The following is a 25,342-nucleotide window of genomic DNA, read 5'->3' as shown; positions in this document are numbered from 1 at the left end:
AAAAGAATATTTGCCTAGAAATTATTAGTTTCATTATTTGCTTTATTTATTATTATGCTATTATTTGATTTAGTTTATTATTATGTGTTATTAAATGATTGCAGCAATGAAATCTATGAAACATAATAAATCATTGTTGTATTGCTATGATTTTACTGTGTGTTGGAGTGTTGGCAGAAATTATATAATATTTCTAGTGTTATTTTTGCTTCAAGATGTAAATCTAGAAACTTTTTACATGAGTTGCTGATGTATGCTTACATTATTATTAATATAACTATATGCACGGCGAGATCATAATTTAATTATTTCATCTCCTAAAAAGTAATCTATATTTTTCATTCTCAAAAAACATTTAGATGTTCATAAATCAAATGCCCATAGTGGTATAATAGAAAATTCTTCATGTACATAATTCTGTAAAATGTATGTGTAATGTGTACTGTTTTTATATCTTCATGCCTGCTGTTTGAAACAGGGCACCAGTCTTTATTTTGTTAAATATGATATTAGACATGTATTTCCAATCACAGTATTTCAAAATAAGGTAGAGAGTTTTATAAAAATAATTTTAATGCTAAGGAGTCCTAGTGTTTAATAAACAGAAATAAAATTAGCTTTGAAGTTTCCAGTTTTTCATCTAGTGGATGCACCATGCTAGAATGAGAAAACTGCTGTTGAAATTTTCGTTCCTTTATTAGTCGTTAATATCAAAGCTCAATATTTTCTTTCTGTGAAGAAAATTTACATTTTCTATCCGTAAGGTTGGGGAATATGGGACTGTTACCAAGCAAATTCAACATATAGATGTTATTGTCCTGTGGCCTTTTTTTTCGGGGGGGTCTAAGATATAAGTGGCGTAAGATTCAAAATTTGGCTTTATGGCTCGTGCTTCAAAATACGTATCCAAATTAATCGTGAATATATTTCACCGTATGCTATCGAATTTCTGTATAGACTTAGGTGCTGACAATCCAGATGATAAACTCATGTCAACTAATTTCTGCGTATGTAAAGCACAATTTTGACTGTTTTGGGTAAATTGAGACTCTCCAGCGAAAATAACTGCTTTCCGTTGTTCAGTAATTGATTTCGCATACTTTAGGTTCAGGGATCTCAATTTTGAAGTGAACAAAACCCTTTTCCCTTTGCGGCAGCCTACTATCCGCTTTGGAATCAGATATTTATGCGCAGTAATTCTGTCAACAATCTGCATCCTGTGCAGCTCAAAAGAAATGTTGGTATCTCTTTTCTGTTTTTCAGGGCCAACAAAAAAGATTTTGGTCTTATAATATTATAGATGATTTTCTGCAATTACCGCCGGCCTTTCCGTGTACAATCTCAGTTTGACGTAATTTCATCAACTATATAGATGCGGACGAATTGAAAAACTTCATTTAATGCAGGCCTGGCTCCAAATTTTTTCGGCGACCTAGGCGATCAATATGCTAGTTGGCACCCCATATAAATTAAACGTATTAATGATTCAAAAAATTCACTTTTACTTAGCTGAAAACTGTGAAAACAATTTAGTTGGCGCCCTAGTTCCCCTGCCTATATCACCTATGCTTAGAGCTGGCCTTGACTTAATGCTAGCACGAGGCTTTCCTTGCGAGAACTTAGCTACCCAAATGAAACTTTAACTGTCTCCTAACACTGCTTCTAATGGTAATAATTCACTAAGGAAAGCCGTTTTACCCCCAGAAAGATAAAACAGTTATTCATAATGCGCAGGTAACGTAAAATATAATTTTAACTTTTCTTGAAGTAAAATCGTCCATTTACAGCGCGCAGGCTTGCATTAGGTTGCTCAAAATGATAAAGTGATACGATTTATTCTTCACACCTCTGTATTTGCGTTACATATGGAAAGAAAACCACGAAATTTTCATTCGTCCGGACCGTATATGGGTTTGAGTGGAACTCTGTCTTATCTACTCCGTTATTTGGTAAGCTGGTGAACCAATGAATATTTCTGAAATTTTGAAATAAAGTAGAAAACTGATGAAAAAATGTAGTCCGATATTGACGTGAACTTGTTAGTCAATACCTTGAGAAGGATGAGAAATATTCAGCATAAATGCTAATTGCCGTTTGAATAATGAGCTCAGTGTGTAGGGTTTCCCTTATTTTGCATAACAAATTATTTTAAGTTTAATACCTTTCCTGAACCTCTCATTTTACCCTCGCATTTCCTTGCCAGGATAAAGTTAAGTGAACTGATTATTTAAACGGGTGAGTGTCTGAGTTTATCTGAGAAAGCGTGTTTTCACTAGCCAGCGCACGTTTCATTCTCGACATTGCTGTTACGCAAATAGTATGTCTCTTGGCTATTTCGGATAGTGGTCATGCCTGTTAGGTTTGTGAGTCAACCTAAACTAGCTATAACTTAATGTGCTAATCCAGCAGTATTCCAGATAGACTTGAATTGATGGATATATTACATTTAAGTTCCACCGCAAGTTGTTGGTGTTATTGTAAAGCACGAAGAACGTGCCTTTCTGTTCGACAGTTAGAATTAATTTTAAAGGGGTATTTTTCACCCTTCTTCTATGCTGGCATTTTCTTCACGCCTGAGCGAGATTTCGCCAAGCTCATTGTAAGATCTAACTTAGTTTAATCTAAAAAAGCTAGATCTTATATGTATTTCTTTAGCAATTTGTTGCCTTTTCATAATGCAATAAAATTTGATCGCTGTTCTTCATTCTTTCTTCTGATACATGATCACATCTTATATTTTTTGTTTCAGTAAATGCAAAACTAGTAAAAGAATAAAATGTTGATATCTTCCGCTGTTCATAAACAATTTATAAAAAGTTAAATGAATTTTACTATGTGATATTTTATAATACTGATACTTTAGTGTATACTGAAAGTATTTAATAACAGCAAGTGACTTTGGCATCTGTAACTTTATATTTCCGGACCGTTGTGCTGTACATATACGAAAAAATATGGAATCCCTAAAGATGAGTGGAGAGAAGCCGAAAGCTTTTCAATAGACCTGCCGTAGCTAGGTGACAAGTTATCGTGCACCACTTACCAGTTGAAGGGTTAAATTTGCATCAAAACGGTCTTATAAAAACAGACCGTGTCTATATCAGACATTCAGGCTATTGGATCCGAGGTGTTATTCATTACATCATCGCAGATATAAACGCTTTTAACTCGTATCTTCACTACTTTGATAGTGATTGTGTCGTTAAGTGCTTTACCTTTGAGGCATCTGAAATAGAGAAGACAATTCATGTTTTGAGGGGGAAATTACTGAATTCAGCAACATACGATGACGATAACGTTTCCTTTAAACAATATTAGTAGTAATAGTAATGAAAATCTTAACATTTTAAACCAGTGTTTCTCAAAGTTTGAAAGAAATCATCTTCCATTTTTATATGCATTTATATGTGTGTACATACAATACTTAATTAATAACATATAATTATATTAAGACACAATAACTCGCGGAATAGATACTAATTCAGAAGACAAACAACAAAAATCAGCGTTATATTTACAAGATTTCCACAGGACTAGTTTCGATGGTTTTACCGAACCACCATCCTCACCTGCAAAACCGCAAATGAACAAGATTTCATTTGCGGTTTTGCAGCTGAGGATGATGGTTCGGTAAAACCATCGAAACTAGTCCTGTGGAAATCTTGTAAATATAACGCTGATTTTTGTTGTTTGTCTTCTGAATTAGTATATAATTATATATTAAATAAATCAGTAATTTAGTTTATAAATTAGTTAATTGTAGTAAAAAGATCGATTTATTTAACATCAGTTAATTCCTTACGAAATATTATTAGCGCAGTAATAGGTACCATAATATTTTAGTAATATTTTAGTTTGTAATAAAAATTATATGCGCATTAGTCATGCAATTGGAATAGCTTAAAGCCTTTCTTCCTCCCCCTTTATGACCAGGGCTTCTTGGATAATTCACACGTCCTCAAGGTCCACATTGTAGGTATTGTCCATTTTGAGAAACTCTAATTTATGCGTTTATAATACTTTATGCAGAAAAAAAAATGTTGACTGAAATTTTATAACCGTACCCAAAGAAAAAAAGTATTTCTCCTGTTTTTATTTCATAAGATTATGCAATGATTTCTTTTTCTGCAACAAATTTGATTGGTGCTAATATAGAGCCCCGTACAATCGACTCGGTAAGGATAAAAAAATTAGTGAGTTACCGAAAGAAAAAATTAGTGAAGAGCTTCGCAGAATCCGTGGTGACCCATCTGATAATACGAGACTACAAAATAATAATCCATGTTAAAATTTTAGAAAACACTTAATATTTGGCAGAAAATTCATCTAATAAAGCCTTTTACGCATAAACAGCCAAAGAAAATATATAATCCAGCAAAAAAGGGAAAAATTATCACTGTGCTACGAAAAGAAAGACATAAAAAATTACCTAATTGACAGAAGAGTAACTAGACTTTTCGAGAGAAAAATTTCGTGATGCTTGATTGTCTCTATCAGTCATTCTTTCTTGCGTTCCTACTTCATCATGTAGGCGACGGTCCTTCAGAAGTATCTTGGTTCTTCAAATAACGCGAGCACACCAGCGGCCGAGCGGTAAAGTCGCTGAACACTGGTAGTTCGGTCCGAGGTTCGAATCCCGCGAACGGGCTGGCTGCATGGGCGTTTTCGTGGTTTTCCCCGTATGTAACGTGTATACGAGCCAGTTTCCCTTAGAAATTCCTCCACGAAGGCATCCCTCCTATTAGGCAGATAGCCCTAGTGTGCTTTGCCATAATTAAATACACACAAATAACGTAAAATTTTCTCAATCGCCTACTCTCCTTCACTGTTTGTCATCTTCTTAACGTTTTCATTATTTTCTACTTCCTTACCCTCTAATATTTATCTCCCATGAGTGCAATAATTTTACTATCTTCTAGAAGGTATATGTCTCATTTTGCCGTAATCGACTCTTCAACATTACCGGAAACACTTTCCTTGCCAGTCTGAATGGAATTCTCTTTGGTCTGCTAGCCTAGAATTTTCTGTTTTCTCGAAATTCGTTTTCTGAACTGCCAAATCATTTTCTCCAGCATCAAACAAAACTTACTGACTAAATTTCATCCTAAGAGTATGCAATATATCACACTGTGCTTAATAAGTCTATTTTTTAACTTGTCGATTCTTGCCTCAAAGGTAAGACCTGGTATGAAAGAAGTCTATGCGTGCAAATGTTTTTCATTGCTGATTTATTGCTTAATACGAAGTTACATTTGGAACGAGGAATATCTCTGTCTCGCAGTTGTTCGGCATTAGAGTGTGAAAGAGGCGTTCTTTTGGATAAAAACTGCTTTCATTAGTAGATTTTGGGATTTTGTAACTTTTCACACGAAAGAAACGAATTATTGACTGAAGCAATCCTTCCGTTCTGTCATCCAGCCATCCATGCATCGCAGTGGCTAATCGCACCGACGGTGCGAATAGCTAACAGGCTATTCACACCACCTACGTTCGCGCATGCGCACAATCAGCCTAGGTACCAGCGGTTTTACGCCGATTTCCGTAAGGCAGGCGGTAGTGAGAGCGAAGGTTGTTAACCCTAATTCATTGTTAATAGTTCACCAGCAAGAGAATAATTTGCAAGTAATAATTATCAGTTACAAAGACGAGGTCAATCTATATACATGATAATGTTCGGGAAATGATTAGATAAAATAGGGAGTTAATGATGGTTCTAATTGCAAGCGAGGACGAGTAATTAGTTAAAAAGTTTTTAGTGTAGTGACAAAAAGGCTACAGAAATTACTTAAATTCTTTTATTTAACAGAGGAAATTTTATGCAAACTTAGACCCTATTCTTATAACATAGGACTATCAGAATTTATTTTTCAATTAGAAAACTTACTGAAAATGATAATATTCTTATATATTCATCACATCTTCAGTATCCACACAGGTTTATAGGTTCAAATGCCATATTTCAAAATCAAAGTTATTTATGAAATAAAACCATACAAAATATGATAAATCATTTGTGTGTGCAAATTTTTAAATCAAAATCTCTTACGTTAAATTATTTGTCTTTTAAATTACATCCCATTATTTATTTCAATTTAATTGATTAATGTGTTTGTACTAATATTTCAAAGTTCTTTCAAGCACTTTTTGTGTTCTGAAAATTCCAAGTATTTCCATAAAAAAATAAGCAGGCATACAGAATAATTAATTTAATAGCTGATATAATCGCTTTTAACTTATTTCATGTCTAAATTTTTTACACAGAGATCCTCTGGCTAATTTTTAGTATTTTTTATCGGACGAAATTTTTCAAAGAGGAATGAATTAAAGTCTTGATTGCGCAAAACACATCTTTAAAGCTAAATGTATTCTAAGAAGTACAAAAAATGTAAACAAGATTTTTCCCCCCAAATCAGTCATTTAAACTATTTAAACCGTTCAGGAAAAGGATAAACATTGTGAACATAAAAATCTGTCCTTTTTTATATATACTTTAATAAAAAGAAATGTGCTCCTATAAAAAAAGGAACCCATTTTCCTTTGTAAACTTTTGAAAGTCACCAACGTTTAAAAAATGATAAACTACGCCAAGGTAGAAACCCGCCTTTTTATTTAAAAAAAAAAAAAAAGGTTCACTAGAATTGGGTTCTATTGACGGATCTGACAACTCAATGCGCATGCGTGGTTAATGTTGGTGCGAATAGCTTAAGCGGCTAATCGCACCGGTGGTGCGAATAGCATCGGCCTCCATGCATTTGACTGGCTTCTGAAACAAACAAACTGGTCAGTGCTGGTGTTACTCATATTTACCTACTTCCCGTACTTTTAAATACACAGATTTTCACCTTCTCTTTTTAAGCACCAGTTTCAGTTAGTGTCCGCCAGTTGCATTGACGCCTTTCTTCACTTCTTTTACGGAGAAAGCAGATTTCTCATCCACAGATATAAGAATTCTTAATGGCAACTGAAATTTTAGGACAATCTCATCGCAGATAAAATCTGGCTCATAGAGACTCTTGTGAAAATTATCATTAGCGGAAAGTTTTTCCCCACAAATACTCAACTGTCTGATTCTGCACCACTTTTTCCATTTGTTTAGCAAACGGCGTGTTGTAAATCTAGCCTTTTTCGCCTCAAGTTGCAAGTAAAATATGAAAGTTTTTCTTGCAGTGAGGCTTGTTATGACATTCTTTCTGCTCTTATCATCTAAACCAAACATACAGGACCTTGCTCACTTTCTCGTGTTCTGCATCTTTCATGCTTTTGTTTAAAATTTCCTTTCAAACTCGTTTCACACTCCACCTCTCAATTTCTGATCCTTCCCCCCCCCTGCCTCCAAATGCTGTCCGCGTCCTCGCGTAAATCGTTTTATTTATACTTTCGCCTTAATCCAAGCATTCTAATATATCTAATTTGATCTCCATCGTAACTTTGTTTCCTTCTCTGTTTGTAATATATTTTCACGGCACAGTTGTCTGACTTCCATGTAAGCAAATTCACTGAAAGTCGGTAGGAAAAACAATTTGTACTTATCCTAAATTTGAAGGCCTTTAAGAGTTGGAAGCGGTGGTAATTTGAACAAAGAAATTAGTTCCTCAAAATTAAAGAAATAACCAGTACTAAGCCTTCCAAGAACTGAATCACCCTCTAACCAAACAGTTCAAAGAATTTAAATACGCATCAAGGAGCGGAAAGTGAAACTCGATTTCCCATCCACTCCTCTTGGATGACGGATTTTATGGTTACAGCCGAAAACTTCGCGGATGAAAACCTCCCGGAGAAAACAACGCGAGGCGAAAACGTCGTGGTGCAAAATATCGTAGGAGAAAGGAAAGCAAAGAGAAAACAGCAGTTCTAAAACATCGTAGGCGAAAATAAAACGCTTCAAATGCTTCGCTTTAAAAACATTGTCGTCGAAAATATTCTGGTAAAAATTAAAGTACCTACATATCATCGCATGACGATAACATCGCACATATGCGTTTTTTAGGTTTTAAAAGTTGTAAGTGCATTTTCGCAAAATGATTCGGGAGCGCAAAAAGGAAAGAGGGTGAGAATGCTAACAACACTTCAAGAATAAAAAGGAAACTCAAAAATATGAAATATAAAAGTAAAAATATCCCTCTTTCCTTCTTGCATTCTCAAATCATTATGCGAAAATGCACTTACAACTTTTAAAACCTGAAAAACGCATATGCGCAATGTTATCATCGTGCGATGATTTGTAGGTACTTTATTTTTTACCACGATATTTTCAAACTGCGAAGATTTTTAACCGCTTTATTTTCGACCACGATATTTTGTACCAGGCTGTTTTAGAACTGCGGTATTCACTTTTTGCTTTCTTTTCTCCCACGATGTTTTGTACTACAATGTTTTCGCCTTGCGTTGTTTTCTTCGCGATGTTTTCGTGCGCTATGTGTTTGCCGCGATGTTTTCGGCGGACACCAATTTTAGAAAACGTCAAGTTATCAAGAGTTAAGTTTTCGGGATTCTACTGTGTCAAAGTATGTGTAATATGAATCTACGTTAAGAAAAAAATGCCTTCTGCATTGTACTTTATACTACTTTTGTTTTCAATCAATAGGAGTGAAGAACCTTTGACAGTAGGTGTGTGGCATACAGCTTTCATTTCTAGAACTGGTAGAGATGGTATATTAGAAGTTGATGAACAGCCGACAGTTAAAGGTATTTCGCCAGGAGCATTCACTCAGTTATCTCTTCCTCTCAACATGTATGTTGGTGGGATACATGATTCAAGAGATGTTGCTGTAAAGGCCTCCATCACAGAATCGTTCACTGGTTGTATCCAAAAGGTAATGTGTCTTTTGCTTAATTTAGGGTAATTCTCTTAAAATATAATTTCATCGGTAAGGAAAAGAGATCTGTTCAACCAGAAACCAATATTTAACCATGTAACTTTAACTTTTATATTTTATTTCTGGGAAAAGTGAGTAATTCTTTTAACAAAAGGATGTGTTTAATTCTTATAGCGACAGATTTAGAGAGGTGAAGTTTAGTACTAATGTTTATTACGTTCCCAGAAATACTAGCATCTTTTAGAAATAGTTATCTTAAGGAGGTGGTCGTCACTACAATGTTTACATATTTTGAAACGAAGGCTAATGAGTACTTAATGAGTACTTCGATTAAACATCATCGTTTCATGATGTAATTTTCAGTTAGGATGTACGCCATGTAAATGTTTTCAATCAAAAGTTTTTATTCTTTGAACTAATTATAATTATTTCATCTATGTAGGTAAAATTTTATTTGCATTTTTTCTCAGTTTTAATGTTACACGCTTTCCTTTATTTAGAGTAACTGCTTATATGTAATACGTAATGTAGCTTTCATGGCAAATGAACTAACATGTAATGTAGTCCTTCTGCTGTGATTTGAAACTTTTCTTTTTTCAGGTTGTAATCAATGGAAGAACATTGAAACTTATTGATGATGCTTTGTCAGGGATCAGTGTTGCAAATTGTCTTCATTCATGTGTAGAGGAACCATGTAAGAATGGCGGTCATTGTGAGCCAAGAATGGACTATTATTCATGCCACTGTCATTTGGGATATGCAGGAAACAACTGTGAAAATGGTATGAAACTTTATACTCAAAAATAACTCATTTGTTCTGGTATCATATTTAAATATTCACTTTAATTTCCCTGTGAAGAGGTATTTAAGACGTTTTTTAACTTAATAGACGTTAATTTTCTTCTACTATTTTATCATTTTCATTCATTCTAGCCCCACTGCATTTCTGTGTTGAAAGGTAACTGGCTGTAATTTCCGTCCATAATTACATGCCACGTATTAGATATCGTCTAAGATATTATGTAAATATGTAGAGGGTAGAGTCTCGCTTATCTTGCATGTATGACCGAAATCACCCTATATGCGGTCAGGTCGTAAATTTACAACCCCTTTTTTCACGGGGGGGGGGGCTAAAATGGAGGGATAATCTTGCTCCTGGTCTTGAGAAAATGTGGGAGTCATTTAAACATCTAACTTCTCTACATTCAGTTTTTATACAGAGGAAAATACAAATTGAATTCTTCGAATGAATCCATTTTTGTACAATGAAAATGTATTATTGAACTATAAACTGTAAGGCAAATAACATCTTTTTTTTAAGTAGGAGTAGATAAACAGATATTTGTTACATCAGTGAATTTGTAGTAAATATTGAGTTTTTCATTTTGAATGCTATGTTACATGTATGCGAAGTAGCTGAGTATCTACGAAAATAGTCGTAACCCAAATGGCCTTCAAACTTTTCATGTCTAAGGACTGTTTTTCAGTTACATTGTGGTCACTGCTTTTTGGTTAATTTTCTAATGACATATAAACGTTAAATTGTTTTTAATTTGAGACTTATGAATAAAATTACTCAAACTAGACTGCAGAAAATTCTTCAGAATGAAGTTAATACTGAAAAATGCATTATTGATGCAGTTTTGGGTTTTATATATAGTAGTTTATATGGAATCCTTAAATTATATATATCTATGTATAAGTATATATAAATGGAGCAAAATATAGAACAAGGTATAAAATATCAAGAAAAAATATCTTTAATATACAATGTTCATTAACATAAGTATATTTATGTAATATCAATATAAATGGTTAGTTTGGTTTCACACATATATAATTTATTTTTATATTTGTATTTTTTGTATTATCTTCAATATTGTATACGTATTTGAAGTTCAATTTTACTTGTTCTCCTTTTGGGCTATGACTTTCAGTGAGAAACAATTGTTAGGGCCTTCATATGGGTTAAATTATATACAATCAATTTATATTTGATAATTATATATATAACATACTATTAGTAAACATAAAATATAACAGTTTTTAAGCTTCTTATTTATATATATTGTTTGATTATAGCAAAGCACTCGACGGCTATTTGCCTAAGGGTAAGGATGCCTTGGTCGAGAACTTTCTAAGCAAAACTGACTCGTATACACGTTACACATGGGGAAGATCACAGAAACGCCAGTACAGTCATCCCATTCACCAGTATTCGAACCCCAGATTTATCTATCAGTGTTCAACGACCGCTCAACCACTAGTAAGCCACACACACACATCCACACATATACATTAAATTATATTTACATTAAAGTGTAAGTGAGTGCAATTTAATCATGAAGAGTTATAAAATATTCTACGGAATTATTTCACTTCGTAGACTTTTCTGTAAGCTTCATTATATTTCTTAAAGAAAATATCAGTGCTAATTCCATTTCCAAGCCGTTTATGTACCTTATTTTTTCTGCTTTGAATTATATTTAGAGAATTATTTCACCTGATTATAGCTGAAAATGCAGTTTGTTTAATGAAGAATTTGAGGATAAGAAGAGAATTCAGTCCTTTTCTAATTATTCGTGAAGCATTTAAATTAAAAGAAAAAAAAGGCACATTAATACGGTCACTGAACTACAGTGAGCTGTGAAAATTTTAACAAAGGTTTCGTACTTTATCGTATGAAAACAAAATATCAGAATCTAATTAAATGTTTCACTTGTTAGAAAAACAGAAAATACAAATATTTGTGATAAAAAAGGAAATATCTTTAAAAAAATAAAAGACTTACAAAATATTGCAGAAATTACATAAAATAGCGAATAAACTTATTCAGCGCAAGCTCGCTAAATGTAAAACAGATTCTACAGTCAGAAAGCTCGCCTTGTCACAAAAATATACTATTCATCGGGTTTAAAGGTTATTCAAACGTGCAAAGTTCAGTGAGTAACATGTATTTTCCTTTGAATGTATAAACTAGCCAGAAAAAAGTGGGGAGCACTTGAAAATTAGATGCAAATTTAACAAATGGATTGAACGAACCCTCCTACAGCCTACCACTTTCTGTAAGCATTTTCATGGATTTCCTTAAGGTATGTAAATAAGAGCCCATTTTCCCTAGAAAATTCTCCATGAAATCATGCCTAGCCAAACCTCATATGTTTTGCCATATTCAATTACATAAGCACACAAAATCATTCTTAAGATGATTAAGTAATTAATTTTATGTTAGATGATATGAAGCTTTTCAAAAACTAGGATACTTTCCGCAAACAATTAGCACTAATTAGCGCTGTTCAACTGGAATTGGGTTGGACTATTTGTTTATAGCAGTGCTTTTCAGCCTCGTGACTTACATGTACCTGTATGTATTGCTCAGAGGGGGGAGGAAATTCCTGGATGAAAACAATGTAATAATGTAATGTTAATAAACAAATAAATATAATCATTAAATTAATTTGATAATTATATTTTAATTTGCAATTATAAAGAGATATGTGTTATTAATAAACCAAAAAGTGCATACTTATATTATTAAGCTATTTAATAATACATAAAAGAGCTCTTCAAAACTTTTATATCCTGTGTAATTTGTCTCCATTCTGGTACCATGTGCATTCTTGTACACATTACTGACTTACAGTGAAGAACAGAGAACTCTAGCTCCATTCAAGTTTTTATTCCTGATATACTGATACTAAATGAGACCTAAAAACACTTTTCTTTTAAGATATATCTCCTCTTATGATCCCTGACGCAGCCGTTTACTTTTCCCTTCCGTAATTAACGTCAGTCTCTTGCTCTTGACCGCATTTGCAAAGCCACCGTATGACCAGGCAGAAACGCATTAACATTTCAACCATTTAAATCTTTTAGTCCACAAATTACGAAACATAGCAGCAAAATCTGCTGTTGATCTTTCAATGCCATGGCAGTAATTGATTTTAAACAAAGATATCCAGACTTTCCTGAATTTGAACACGATTAATTAACATCAAATTAAAGTTCCTTTCTGCAAATATATTCAGCCATTCCGCTATTTTATATGTAAAGTTTTAAATATTATTTTAAACAAATAAAGAGCACTTTATAAAAAAACTATGGTTTTAAAAATAATTTACTCTAACATTAAAGTATAATTTTTTCGCATTCGTTTCTATCGACCTTCACATAAGTGCTTTATTATGAATCCCTAATGTTTTTATAAGACTTGATTTGTTTCATAAAAAAGGCATATATACAAAAATGATTGCACGTATGATGTCTAGATCGATTTCAGAAAAACACTACAACTTCTAAATATATTAGATACTTCCAATCCAAGGAGTTTCGTTGGTGCATATATTGAATTTGTCACTACCTTAGAGTTTTCCCATTTAGGGCTTTAGTTTTCTCGAATTATTTTATTGTTGAAGCTTAAGTTGCCGATTATTTTTATGACAAATTAAAACATCTAAAAGTGTATGCCTTTGAGTCCTTTGCTACCGTAAGTATCCTATGTTATTCATGTTTCTGCAAATCAGGCGTAAATCATTTTTTATCTGCTACCTTTAAAACAATAGATATTGCACTGCTATTCTAATATTCTGCATTAGGGTAATATCTGCGCATGAGTATTGTTAACTTTCACATGCTAAAACTGTGACATTAGATTTTTAAATTAGTATTTCTTATCTGAAGTTACTGTGAAGTTTTCAATTTTCGCTCTCACATTTCGGAAATGAATGAAGTCAGAGTTTTTGTTTCAAAATACTACGAAAACAAAAACCTTGCACGTGAAACAAAACATACAAATAAATAGAAAATCAATAGTTTTTTTATTTACGAATTCCTGTGAATAACAAAAACGTTTTTTGTAGGATGGGAAGTTTGTAAATGATATAGTCAAAAAAAGAAACATTTTGGGACCAAAGCAGTTGTTTGTAAAAGTAGTGTAAGTTCGAAAATGAAAAACTCGTTACAATGTCATTTCACTTTATACCTAAAAATGAACATCTTCGAAATATGCAGCCTGCGATATAAATTAGCAACAATCATATGCGATGTGTAAGCAGAACATAAAATTGTAGAATGTACAAGCAATCTTAATTTCATTTTAATTGGAGATCTTAGAATCACGCATAAATGTTTTCAAATGTCTTTGAGGTCATGGAAACTATCTACAATTTCTAGGTTTCAAAACAACAGAAAGCATTATGTGAATAATACTGCTGTAACTGAAAACAGGACCCATTTTTTTCAGGCATTTTACCCGTTAGAAATATGTCTGGATTTTCATAATTTACAGAAAAAATCGAAAATTTCAGCTTCCCGATAAAATTAGAATTTTTTTATTAAAATATTCATTGTTAATATAGTTGGAGAATTTATTCTAATGAAAGCTAATTTACTATAAAGCATTTAATAGAACGATGAGTCCACTTTCTGAACATAATTTGACAAACATATAAAGTAATTCAAAATGAATACATGAAACCTATTTGTGATCCTATAATAAATTTATTTTACAAATAAAAGTATGAAACGAAGAGTTAACTCTCAAATTTTCATTTCGCAATGCCGAAAAACTCATTAGAGATGATGATATTCAAAATGGAAGCTTTAGTGAAAAAAAAAAAAAAAAAAAATCATTATTTGCTAGAACACGCTAAACCTCCATCGGTAATCGTTGTTTAGAGACACTTTTTAACCGAATTTTTTAAAAAAGCACCTCACTGTCTCAATATCCCAAAGAAGGTGAAGCGTTTTAATCACAGGTGTTGCTTGTGCAAGAAAAAAGCAAGTCGAGCAAGCAGAGTCAGCAATGGAATGGAAGAAAATATGCGTGCGATCTAGTCTTGAATCATCAGCAGGTCCATACATCATGCTAACAGACAAGGAAGCAAAATTATGGCGTGTATTCCACAAGCTTTTGTAGTTCAAGTGTTACAGATTTGAGAAAGCATGAGCACTAAAAACTGCCGAAAAGTCAAATGGGTGAAATTTAGCGTTAGATCTGCAAGTATATGATTTGACTCGTGATCCATGATAAAGGCACGTTTCATGTGGCAAACTGAATAAGTATAATTTGATATTTAGTTCATAAAAATTCGCTAGTTACATAAGAAACGTATACGTAATTCTCTGAAGATAAATATTTTCTGTGCCAAAATGTGATGTGTTTAGACCTTTCTTCTTCGTATAACCTTGTAATTTATTTTTTGGAAATGCATGAAAGGGAAGATTTCCTTATGCCTACTTCTCAATAGGGCTTAATAGCAAGTAAAACAGTGGTCAGGCGAGGCGGTCGACTGGATTTAGCAGGCTATGTTATAGTTTTGTGTTTATTAACAGATCACCTAATTATTTGGCCTTTATTTTCGTCGGTACTCACCAGTATCCACATTAGTTCACGTATTAAACTTAAGAGTTCTTAACAGAAATCTTTTAGCATCTATAGTTTATATCTCACTATTACTTCTCTTAGCAACTGTGTTACTTATTTCATCTCTAGTTTGTTAGCCATAATAGTTAGTGAAAGTTTGAGAACCTGAATCAAAGACTGTAAAATCACTGTGTCTTGTAAATTAATATCTTTATTTTATGAGCTGTAGTTTCTGATATACAAGCTATATAACCGTTAGTCTGACAATTAGAAAAGAAGGTTTATTTTAAACTACTGAATTGGAGTTATTTTACTCAGAACTTTAAGACGAAACGATAAGCCATCTGACTATCTTTATGGGTCTAGCAGTTAACAGTTAGACTAAGATGAATCTGTTCACTTTTGTGGCAAGAACTCGTGAACTAAACGATCATGTGGACGTCTGCCATACCACAATGAGCCTTCACTTTAAACATTTAATGCATGTCCATCTAAATTTGGAGAGCCTAGCTTCCATTTTATATCTGTATTTGTGAAATAAAATCATTGTAGTATCTTTTCTTTCTGTTTCTTAATTTTGACTGTGTTTGAAAACCAGCTCAAAATTCAACAGCCATTGCTGAAGACTGCAACTGGTATACAGATGGAATACCTGACCGAAGCAACATTTATAAATCACGACAAAAGTTGCTAGATTTATTAGTAGTAGGTTAGCTATGTTTAAAATTATCGAGACAGTTCCAGAGATAATTTCGAAAATTCACAATGATGCGTAAAACTTCTGGCAAATTTCATTGGAAATTATACTGAAAGAGTGCAGCATTCAGGGCCGTCAAGAATAAAAATGATGATTCCGATACCATTGAAATTGCAGTCGTCTTCATTTTTAGTGAATTCTCCTATATTGGGCATAAATAAAACTAGTCATACCAAAGTTTTGATTTCAAACGTTTAATGATTTTTTAGGTTTCTGTTCCAAAGATTCGATAGCGATTTAAAATTTGAACTCTTTCTGTAGATTCGAGAGTCAGCCTTAAAAAAACTGGGTTAAATCTTTGAAAACTGTACCTTTTCGCATCTAATGAATTAATACAATTATTTAAATTTAGATATGATCTCAGTATGTTAGCCGTTATGTTATTTGTGTGGGAAAATAAAGTTATTAATTTTCATACTAAAGCCTAAAAAAGTTAATAGCTTATCCTAAAATAATTTTGATTTCTGGAATAACAGTTTTTCCGCTTCGTGCGCTGACCTGTATCACTTATTTTATGTTTTCTAAAACAATATGTAGAAGTTAAAATTTAAGAAAACTATTCAATTTATTTTTTTAAAAGAGTGATTTATTCATTCAAATGAAAAACCTTTTACAATGTATATTTCTAATACGTAATTTAGTTTAAATAACACGCTGAATAACAATCAAAAATAAAGTCCAAAATTAATAATCAGTGTAAATTTTTAAAAAATTTTTGCAGTACTAGATTCGATAGTTTTTGAACTACCTTCTTCAGCTGCTAAGTGCAAATAAACCAAATAAAGGGTGAAGAAAGATAAGATAAGGAGAGATAAAATAAGAAAAATTGGACAGAAGTTAAGCTACTATTGATGAAACAAAAACAAAAACAAAAAAAAAAAAAAAAAAAAAAAACTAAAACTAAATTTCTTTAAATGCTGAAGGTAAAGATGGATTGCAATTGGAGTCATTAACTAGAACAGAATTTTTTTTTTTTTTTTTTTTTTTTTTTGTTTTGTTATGTGAAACGCTTCTAAAAAAATCTAATTCACCAATGGAAGACGTTTTCTGAATAATTTTGGCTGCAGAAAAATGGAAAATGTGATTTTCATTCCGATAGTGCTGAGCAACAACGGATTTCTATGTTTCTTTTTTCCTAACGTATGCCTCGTGTTCTTATACACGAAATTTTAAGGCTCTTTTTGTTTGACCAATGTAAATTAAACCACATTGGCACGGACGTCCGTGCACTTCAGGTTTGCTCCTCCAAATTAGTTATTGATCAAGAACTAAATTATTTAAAAGCAGTTGCTATTGACAGGGGCTTTTCACCCAACATTATTAACCGTGCAGTTTAAAAATTCTCATCGGAACACATCAAAAGGTACAGTTCTGTTTTAGGTGATTATAGGAATTCTGTTGTTATTCCTTTCTTTCCATCAATTAGCTATAAAATTGCACGTATTTTCAGAAATTTTAACTTTCGGTTTGTTTACTCTCCTATCAATAAAATTCCTAGTTCCATGCTTAAGGACTCCATTTCGGATATGAATTCCTGGGGTATTTACAGGATTCCTTGCCAGTGGGGTTTAATTTAACGAAAAGAGCCTTAAAATTTCGTATTAAAGAACATGAGGCATATGTTAGGAAAAAGGAATAACAGAAATCCGCTGTTGGTCAGCACTGTTGGAATGAAAATCCCACTTTCCATTTTTCTGCAGGCAAAATTATTCAGAAAACGTCCTCCATTGGGGAATTAGTTTTTTTAGAAGCGTTTTACATCCAAAAAAACATTTCTGTTCTAGTTAATGACCCCAATTGCAATCCATCTTTACCTTCAGCCTTTACAGAATTTCACCCCCCCCCATCAGTAGATGGTCATCAATAGTAGCTTAACTTCTGTTCAACTTTTCTTATTTTATCTCTATCCTTATCTTATATTTCTTCACCCTTTATTTGGTTCATTTGCACTTAGCAGTTGAATAAGATAAATAAAAATCTATCGAAACTAGTACTGCAATTTTTTTTTTTTTTTTTTTTTTTTTTTAATTTACACTGATTCTTAATGTTGGACTTTGTTTTTGACCAATACGTATTCTTTCGACTTCAGTTCACTTCTAATAAAAACAAACATCAATTATGAACGAAGAGGAATGAAAGAAACCAAAAGAAAATGCTTGGTTTTACCTAAAAGAAGAATGCTCAAATACACCGTACGGTAGTCTCAAATGTATAATTTAATGGTTTATAATTTGTTGTTTCTGAACACAGAGTAGGAGAAATAAATTTTCGCATTTTTCTGCAAGCATAATAACTGGAAAAAAGCGAAGTTCTCGTTAATTTAGTTCAAATATTCATTATTTTTTAATATAAATATGGATTTGTGGATCTCAAAATTTCTTCAAATCTACCATGCGGCTTCTATCATAGTAAAGTTTGAGCACCTCTAGTGTATAGTTTAATGATGAAGTGGAACAGTTTTTATTGTTTTTAAAAGAAGATGAAGCAAATTTATTCTGTCACTGAAGTATATCATGCTGCCCGGAAAATGCCATCAACTTTCCTAATATAGAAATTATTTTTTAAAAAAAATTTGACATTTCCAGTTTCCAGCGCATCTGGAGAAAAATCTTTATCTGCTTTAAAAAGAGAAAAACACTGTTTGAGGGCGATGTCAGAAGAAAGATTAAACTGTATGGCTTCATTATATATGCAACATGAAATTTTAAATAACACCCATTCCTCGAAAATAATTTGCTAGGTATTAAACATTCTACTTAATAGTTATTTAATTTAATGAACAATTATATGGATTTTAAAATTTTCCATAAAATGTTGTAACTGTTTCATGTTTTACTATTCTTTTCCATGGAATATTTAGTTTTTTGATGTAATTTCAATGCGTTTTTAGTCTTGATATGCAAAGGAAATAATATGCGAATGTATAAGAACAGGAACAAAAATATTATCCATAATTTTATTAAAATATTAGTAAAACATATTAGTAATGTGTAATTAATTATTACACTTCAGCACTAATATTCCGTACCTATAGTTCCAGCATATTCTGTAAATAAATACTTTTTAGTGGCCCCCCCAACTGGTTTAACTCGCTCCTGTGAGTATGTGCTTTTAAACTGTTTTTCAGTAGTAATTATTAAATCAACGCTGGTGTAAACCTGTAACATATCATTTTATTCAGAAATATAGCATGTCATAAGTTTAGAAAAGTGTTCATTCAGCATCAAGTACTTTGACCATCGTAACATATTGAAAATCCGTAGAAAATGAAAAATCAGAAATCAGACTATTTATATATTTATGTGAGCAGCTAACTGCTAATTACTTTTCTTTTTTAAATTTTCTTTCAGCCCTATAGTGGGTTTAATAATTCAGCTTGTTGCATTTTGTTTGTTAGTTAGTAATACACACATATTACACATATACACATATGTTATTCAACTTGTTGTGTTTTGTTTATTGGTTAGTGATACACACATACAGGGGTTGGACAAAAATATGGAAACACCTTTAAAAAAACATGTTTCTTTGCTTAATATGGTGTAGGAAACCCGTTGGCATCCAAAACAGCTTGCAGTCTTCTCGGAATGGATAAATACAGTTCCTGTATGTTTGCCAAGGGAATATTATACCATTCTTCCTGCGAAACGGTGGCAAGTTCAGATAACGATGTTGGCGGTGGTTAACGAGAACGCACTTTCCGTTCCAATGTAGACCACAAAGGTTCGATAATATTCAGGTCTGGTGACTGTGGTGGCCAGGGGAGATGGGATAACTCATCCTCGTGCTCAGAAAACCAGTCCTGGACAATGTGAGCTGTGTGAACAGGGGCTTTGTCGTCTTGGAAGACACCATCACCATCTGGGAACAAAGTTTGTACCATGGCATGAACTTGATCGGCCAAAATGTTCACATAAGTCTTGGCAGTCATGTGACCTGACACAGTTATCATGGGGCTAGCAGAGAACCACGATATGGCTGCCCAAACTATAACAGAACCCCCTCCATGTTTCACTCTTGGCAACAAGCAGTCTGTATTATAGGCTTGAGATGGCGTTCTCCAGACGTAAACTTGGCCAGAAGTGGGAAACAATGTGGAAGAAGACTCGTCAGACCATATTACTCGCTTCCACTGCTCTATAGTCCATGCTTTATGACTTAAACACCACCTTTTCCTGTTGTCATTAGCATCACTAATGAGTGGCTTCTCAATTGCAGCACGGCCAGCAATTACCTATTTATGAAGCTCCCTTCTAATTGTTTTGGTGCTCGCAGGGTTCGGTAACACAACATTCATTTCAGCAGTAACTTTTGCAGCTGTGGTCTTCTTATTTCTCGTCACAATTGCCCTTAATGATCGTCTGTCACGATCACTCATGACACACTTTCGTCCGCGCTGTGATTTAGCAGATGATGTTTTTCCGCTTTTCAAATATGCAGAATAAATCTTCGATACAGTACCTCTTGAAACACTAAACATCTCGGCTACCTTGCTTACGGAAGCACCTACCATACGTGCTCCAACAATTTGCTCACTTTCGAAGTCTGTTAACTCTGACATAATGCAATGACAACCTCACATAACAGTACTCCGACAACAACTGAACTGTTTAGCACATTTACGAAGTTGTATAGGTGGCGTCAGTAGTCAAAAACGCCAGCGCCACCTACATATTTCATTAAAATCAATCTTTCTTTTCAAACATGCATTTCACAAGGTGTTGCCATATTTTTGTCCATCCACTGTATATATTGCCCTCACTTGTGTCAGGAACTTGCTAGAAAGTTTGAATTTAATGTGTTTAAGTTTTAATTTGTGTGTTTAAAGTTTTAATCAAGAAATCAATACAAAGTTCTGTATAATTAAGGAAACTTTAAAATAATTGAAAAATATTGCATGTATTCATTTTGTAGGAATAGTGATATCATGCCCCAATATGATACCATTAAAATGTCTAGTTTGGGGAATATAGTAGAAGTATTTCCTCATGCACACACCAAATAATAGAATAAATAAAGCGCTTTCTGAAGACAATCATTGCACTCTACTGAGCTATGTTAATTTTCTATCATTAATGATTTTTTTTATCATTTGCATTCATTCATAAAATAACTGCTAAACATTTTTCTGTTTCCATAATTATCATTAAATCTGTTCTCACAAAGTAGAATTCAAAAGTAATCGCATGGTTCTAGAATGAATTTCTCATTGAAAAATAGCTTTAACGCTTTTATAAAATATGTAGCATTCAAGCACAGTATTGAACTGAAAGTCTGATTTACGTCATTCTTTTAGAAGTTACTGAAATGATTGCTGAGCCGATGTTTACGGGTGCTAGCTATCTACATTATATGGATGAAAGTATAGTGAAAAGGTATGTTGTATTTTATACTTTAATGCTTTAAGTACATTTGCAATTGTTAATAATATTTTGATTTCAAAGTTTTGCTGCATGTGGGAAAACTGAATATCTGTGTACCTAAACCAGATTTTACATACAGGGATTTCATCTATGTTTACTTATATTATGCATAACAGAACTGCATTAGTTGTTCTTATTTATAACGAACTTACACATATACACATATGCTTCTTCAAGTCTAATTATGCTAAAATATGTGTAGAATTTGTGTAAATGAAATATTATCTTGACATTTAAAAGTTTGAATAAATTCTCATGGTAAAAAAAAATCACAGCTTATTTGGCCAGCCTTTCTTTTTCATCTCTTTATGCCTTTATTTTCCCTTATAACAGGGTTATCAAATATTAATGGTTGGGTTTCATGTTTTTGGTATTATTTATCTCGCCATGTTGAAGCTCTAATGATTCTGAAACAAGAGCAAAGAGGAATGTAATCACTTATCTTTCACCACGATGTAACAACATCTCAGGTTGTGCAGAATGTGTTAAATATTCGTTTCTCAGCATAGCAGACTGAACGAAATGAACCTATACTTTGGTATTCACCCAAACATGCACTTACTGGATTTCCTCATTTTAGATCATTTTAGATTACCGGAAAGCATTGGTACATAATTTTAAAAAAAAAAATTTTAACTTTTGTTTTCGTTCATTTATTAGAAAGTAGAGAAATATTCATTGCTTGAGCGGTAATAAGGTATCATTCACACATTTTAGCTGTTATATTAAGGAACACCCCACGGAGACCATGTGGATGGCCTTCAGAAATATAAAGGAACATTAAATTGCGGTAGCACTGAACATGCATGATGCGATGCATTATATTGCTTAGTATGTACAGGGTGATTCGCTACCGGTGCGACAGACTTTTAGGAGATTTAGGGAGCACAAAGAGGATTCGAAATCACATAGCTTTCCAAAGTCTGAGATGTCTGCTATCGGAACTACTGTTAAAAGAAGCAAAGAAAAGGAATAGAAACAGCAACACGTTAGTGTAATAGAATTCATTTTATCATAAGTTTTACTTTGGCAAAAAGCTACATGCTACAGGAGGTGTTCGAGATGACGTCTAGAAGCAGTCATATAGGTTCCACAGCGATGCCGCATGGAATTCCTAATGTTCTGGAAGAGTTCTTGTGTGTCTCGTATCTCCCCGGCAGCTACACAGATGCAAGCGACGAGGTCTTCAACTGAATCACCGGAGGTCTCGTACACCAGTGCCTTCATTTGATGGAAGAAGATAAATTCCAGGTATTATGGGTCTCGCGGCATATCAGGCCAATGAACTGGAGCACCACGACCTATCTAATGTTGTTCAGATGCAACGCTTAAGTGTTGACGAACGTCGTTGTAGTAGTCTGGGGAGCCCCATCACGCTGGAACCACGTTGAGAGATTCAACAACTGAGGAACATGTGCTTCTTCAATCAGTTCACGCAGGAATTCTCGTAGGAAGATCAAGTATGCCCTGTCGTCCAGACAAGGGGGCAGAAGGTACGGTCCAAGGAGCTGGTCCCCAACAATGCCGGCTCAAACATTGACAGAAAAACGACTTTGAGCTGCACATGCTCGTGTGTCATGGGGGTTATCCAAAGCTAACAAATGGGCATTATTTTGATTGAAGGCTCCCTTTCTTGTGAAAAATGCCTTATGCGTGAACAATACAGGCGCAGCAAATGCGCTTTTTGCTGCACTCTGTTGAAGATCCTATGTGGCTAAATTCCTCCATAGAGGAATAATCACAGGCTGTCATGCTTGGACGCGTTGCAGATGGTACGAAAGCATTTTCCTGACAGTATACTTCATGCAATGGATTTGGGCAAACCCTATCTTTGGGCTATCGGCTCGAGTACTTGTACTCGGATTGTCTTCTGCTAAACGTACGACATTCTTCCTCATTGTCTGGCGTTCTCGTCGTTCACTCTCGGTTCCTGGTAGGTCTCATGAAACAGTCTCACTTAACCTCCTGTATAGACGTGCGAAGATGGTGTGATGAGGAGCATGCCTGTGCGGGAAACGTTCCTACTGCAAAGACCGTTCGTCTGCAGCTGCATACGCGAGGTACATGTCGGCCACTTAAACTTTTGAATACTCGTCCATCCTACTGCCTCGCGAACCGGTTCGCAAATGTTGACTTCCAACACGATCGCTGTTCACATGACCTCCCTTTCAACGCCCTCTACTGCATGACGAAGGCATTTGCGATCCTGCAATGCTATGTGATTCTGAATCTTCCTAGTGACCCCTACATATCCTCCTCCTGTTAAGTTTGTCGCACCAGTAGCGAATCACCCTGTATACACTGTGTCCACAGAAGTCCTTACGCCGCCTTTATTTTCACAACCGCTGGTGGTAGACATACATTTCCAAATACCAAATGTTTCAAATTACGCAAAGGTTTATCTTGTAGCATTTTTAAATTTAAAAAAGAGTTTTGTGAAAACTACAAAATCTAACTTTTCGCACGCTTTCTCTGTCCCTGTACTTATATTTAGGGAAATGTTTTACTCGTTATAAAATGCACAACACAGAAAGTTTGATTTCCGTACCACAAAAATTGACCAACATATTTAATTTCAAAATATGCGATTTCTGACGTCATTTTTAGTTTCCTTTGAGGTGTCGGTTATTAAAAAAATTAGAATAAATCGATGTGATGTTGATTTTTTTCCTCTTTATATACCATTTTAAAATATGCGTTTGCGATTTAATACTCTCTTTAATTTATCATTTTGTTACACTTAATATGCTAAAAGAATTTTCACAAAAATAATTATAAATTTTTGAAGACTATTTAATATTCTTATGAAGTTTTGTTATTTTAGAATTATGATCTAATCATACAAAAAATTCATTAAACTACAAATATTTTTCATTTTTAATTAATGCAAATAATATTACGAGTTGGCTCCGTACCTGTACGGAAGTCTGCTGGTGTTTTCTAAAACACGAATTCTATAAGTTCCTAGGACTATTACTTCCATTTTGAAAAAAGATTTAGACTGATTCATACCTTTCACAATAATCTGCATAAAAATGCTCGTAACTTTATCTCTTAACATTTGAAACCTTTTTCTAAACTGATATTTTATTTTTGGTTATGTACAAATGCAGACATATAGCTCTTCAGTTCGTATACGACCCCTGAAAATGATCTCCAAATTAAATATCAAATATCTCGTTCAATTTTTGTCGGTTGGGAGTCACAGTTTTCTGTGTTTTATTTCTAAATTTTTCTAAATGTAAGTATAGACACAGGAAAAATATTAAATTTAGTAATTTTTACAAAATTGTTTTTTTTTTTTAATTTAAAAATGCAAAACAGGAATATTTGCATCATTTAAAACATTTTTATAACTGGAAGTCTGTCTGCAACCAACCAACGGTTCTGAAAATAAAATCCGGGTAAGGATTTTTGTGGACATGGTGTATATATACATGTATATTAAAAATATCTGATGGAAATTTTCTAAAAGTTTTATAGAGGTGACGGATATATATAGACGGTTTTATAGATGTTAATGCTGGAGTTAGAGCACACAGAAATTTTTCAGTGACTATGTAGTCTTGATACTTTCGCAGATCATCTTTATTTAGCAAAACTCGTGGAATAATGAACATAATGAAAGACTTCAATTGCTGATGCGGTCGCACTTGCTGTTCAGTTTTTTTTTTTTTTTTTTTTTTTTTTTTTTTTTTTTTTTTTTCCCGAGGATCACAGCTGCCGAGAGAGGCGGTGCAGCAAAATTTTTAGGAAAGCACAGAGCAGAAAAATATAAAAGTTGCAAAATTTTTAGAATTTAGAGAGGCATTTAGTAGCAGAATTTAGGGGCTTTATCATTTGGAAGGCACTCGGCAGTAGAAATTAGAACCCACAAAGCTTGCACCAGGCCGCAGAAAACCATGTTCCGGGCCTGCAAAGTATATGTTTCACTGAAGTGGTAAGCGAAATGTTCAACGATTCGGTTACTTGTTCAAAGATA

At 33.5% G+C, this 25,342-nt stretch overlaps 1 protein-coding gene across 1 annotated transcript in view; it reads left to right on the top strand.

The window, feature by feature from the left end:
- The window catches only part of SP2353 (EGF like, fibronectin type III and laminin G domains protein pikachurin), a 219,755-nt gene that overhangs the window by 185,162 nt on the left and 9,251 nt on the right, over window positions 1-25,342 (top strand). Inside the window, exons 9-11 of the mRNA XM_085807274.1 lie at window positions 8,585-8,813; window positions 9,417-9,597; window positions 21,234-21,312. Of these exons, the coding sequence (XP_085663400.1) occupies window positions 8,585-8,813; window positions 9,417-9,597; window positions 21,234-21,312 (489 nt within the window). The remainder of the gene's footprint in view (window positions 1-8,584; window positions 8,814-9,416; window positions 9,598-21,233; window positions 21,313-25,342) is intronic.

This window comes from Stegodyphus dumicola, chromosome X1, assembly GCF_044657685.1.
Source record: "Stegodyphus dumicola isolate Sdum_Otavi_A_Nest chromosome X1, ASM4465768v1".
In the NCBI taxonomy this organism is placed as follows: Eukaryota; Metazoa; Arthropoda; class Arachnida; order Araneae; family Eresidae; genus Stegodyphus; species Stegodyphus dumicola.
This window is presented reverse-complemented; position numbering and strand designations above follow the sequence as displayed.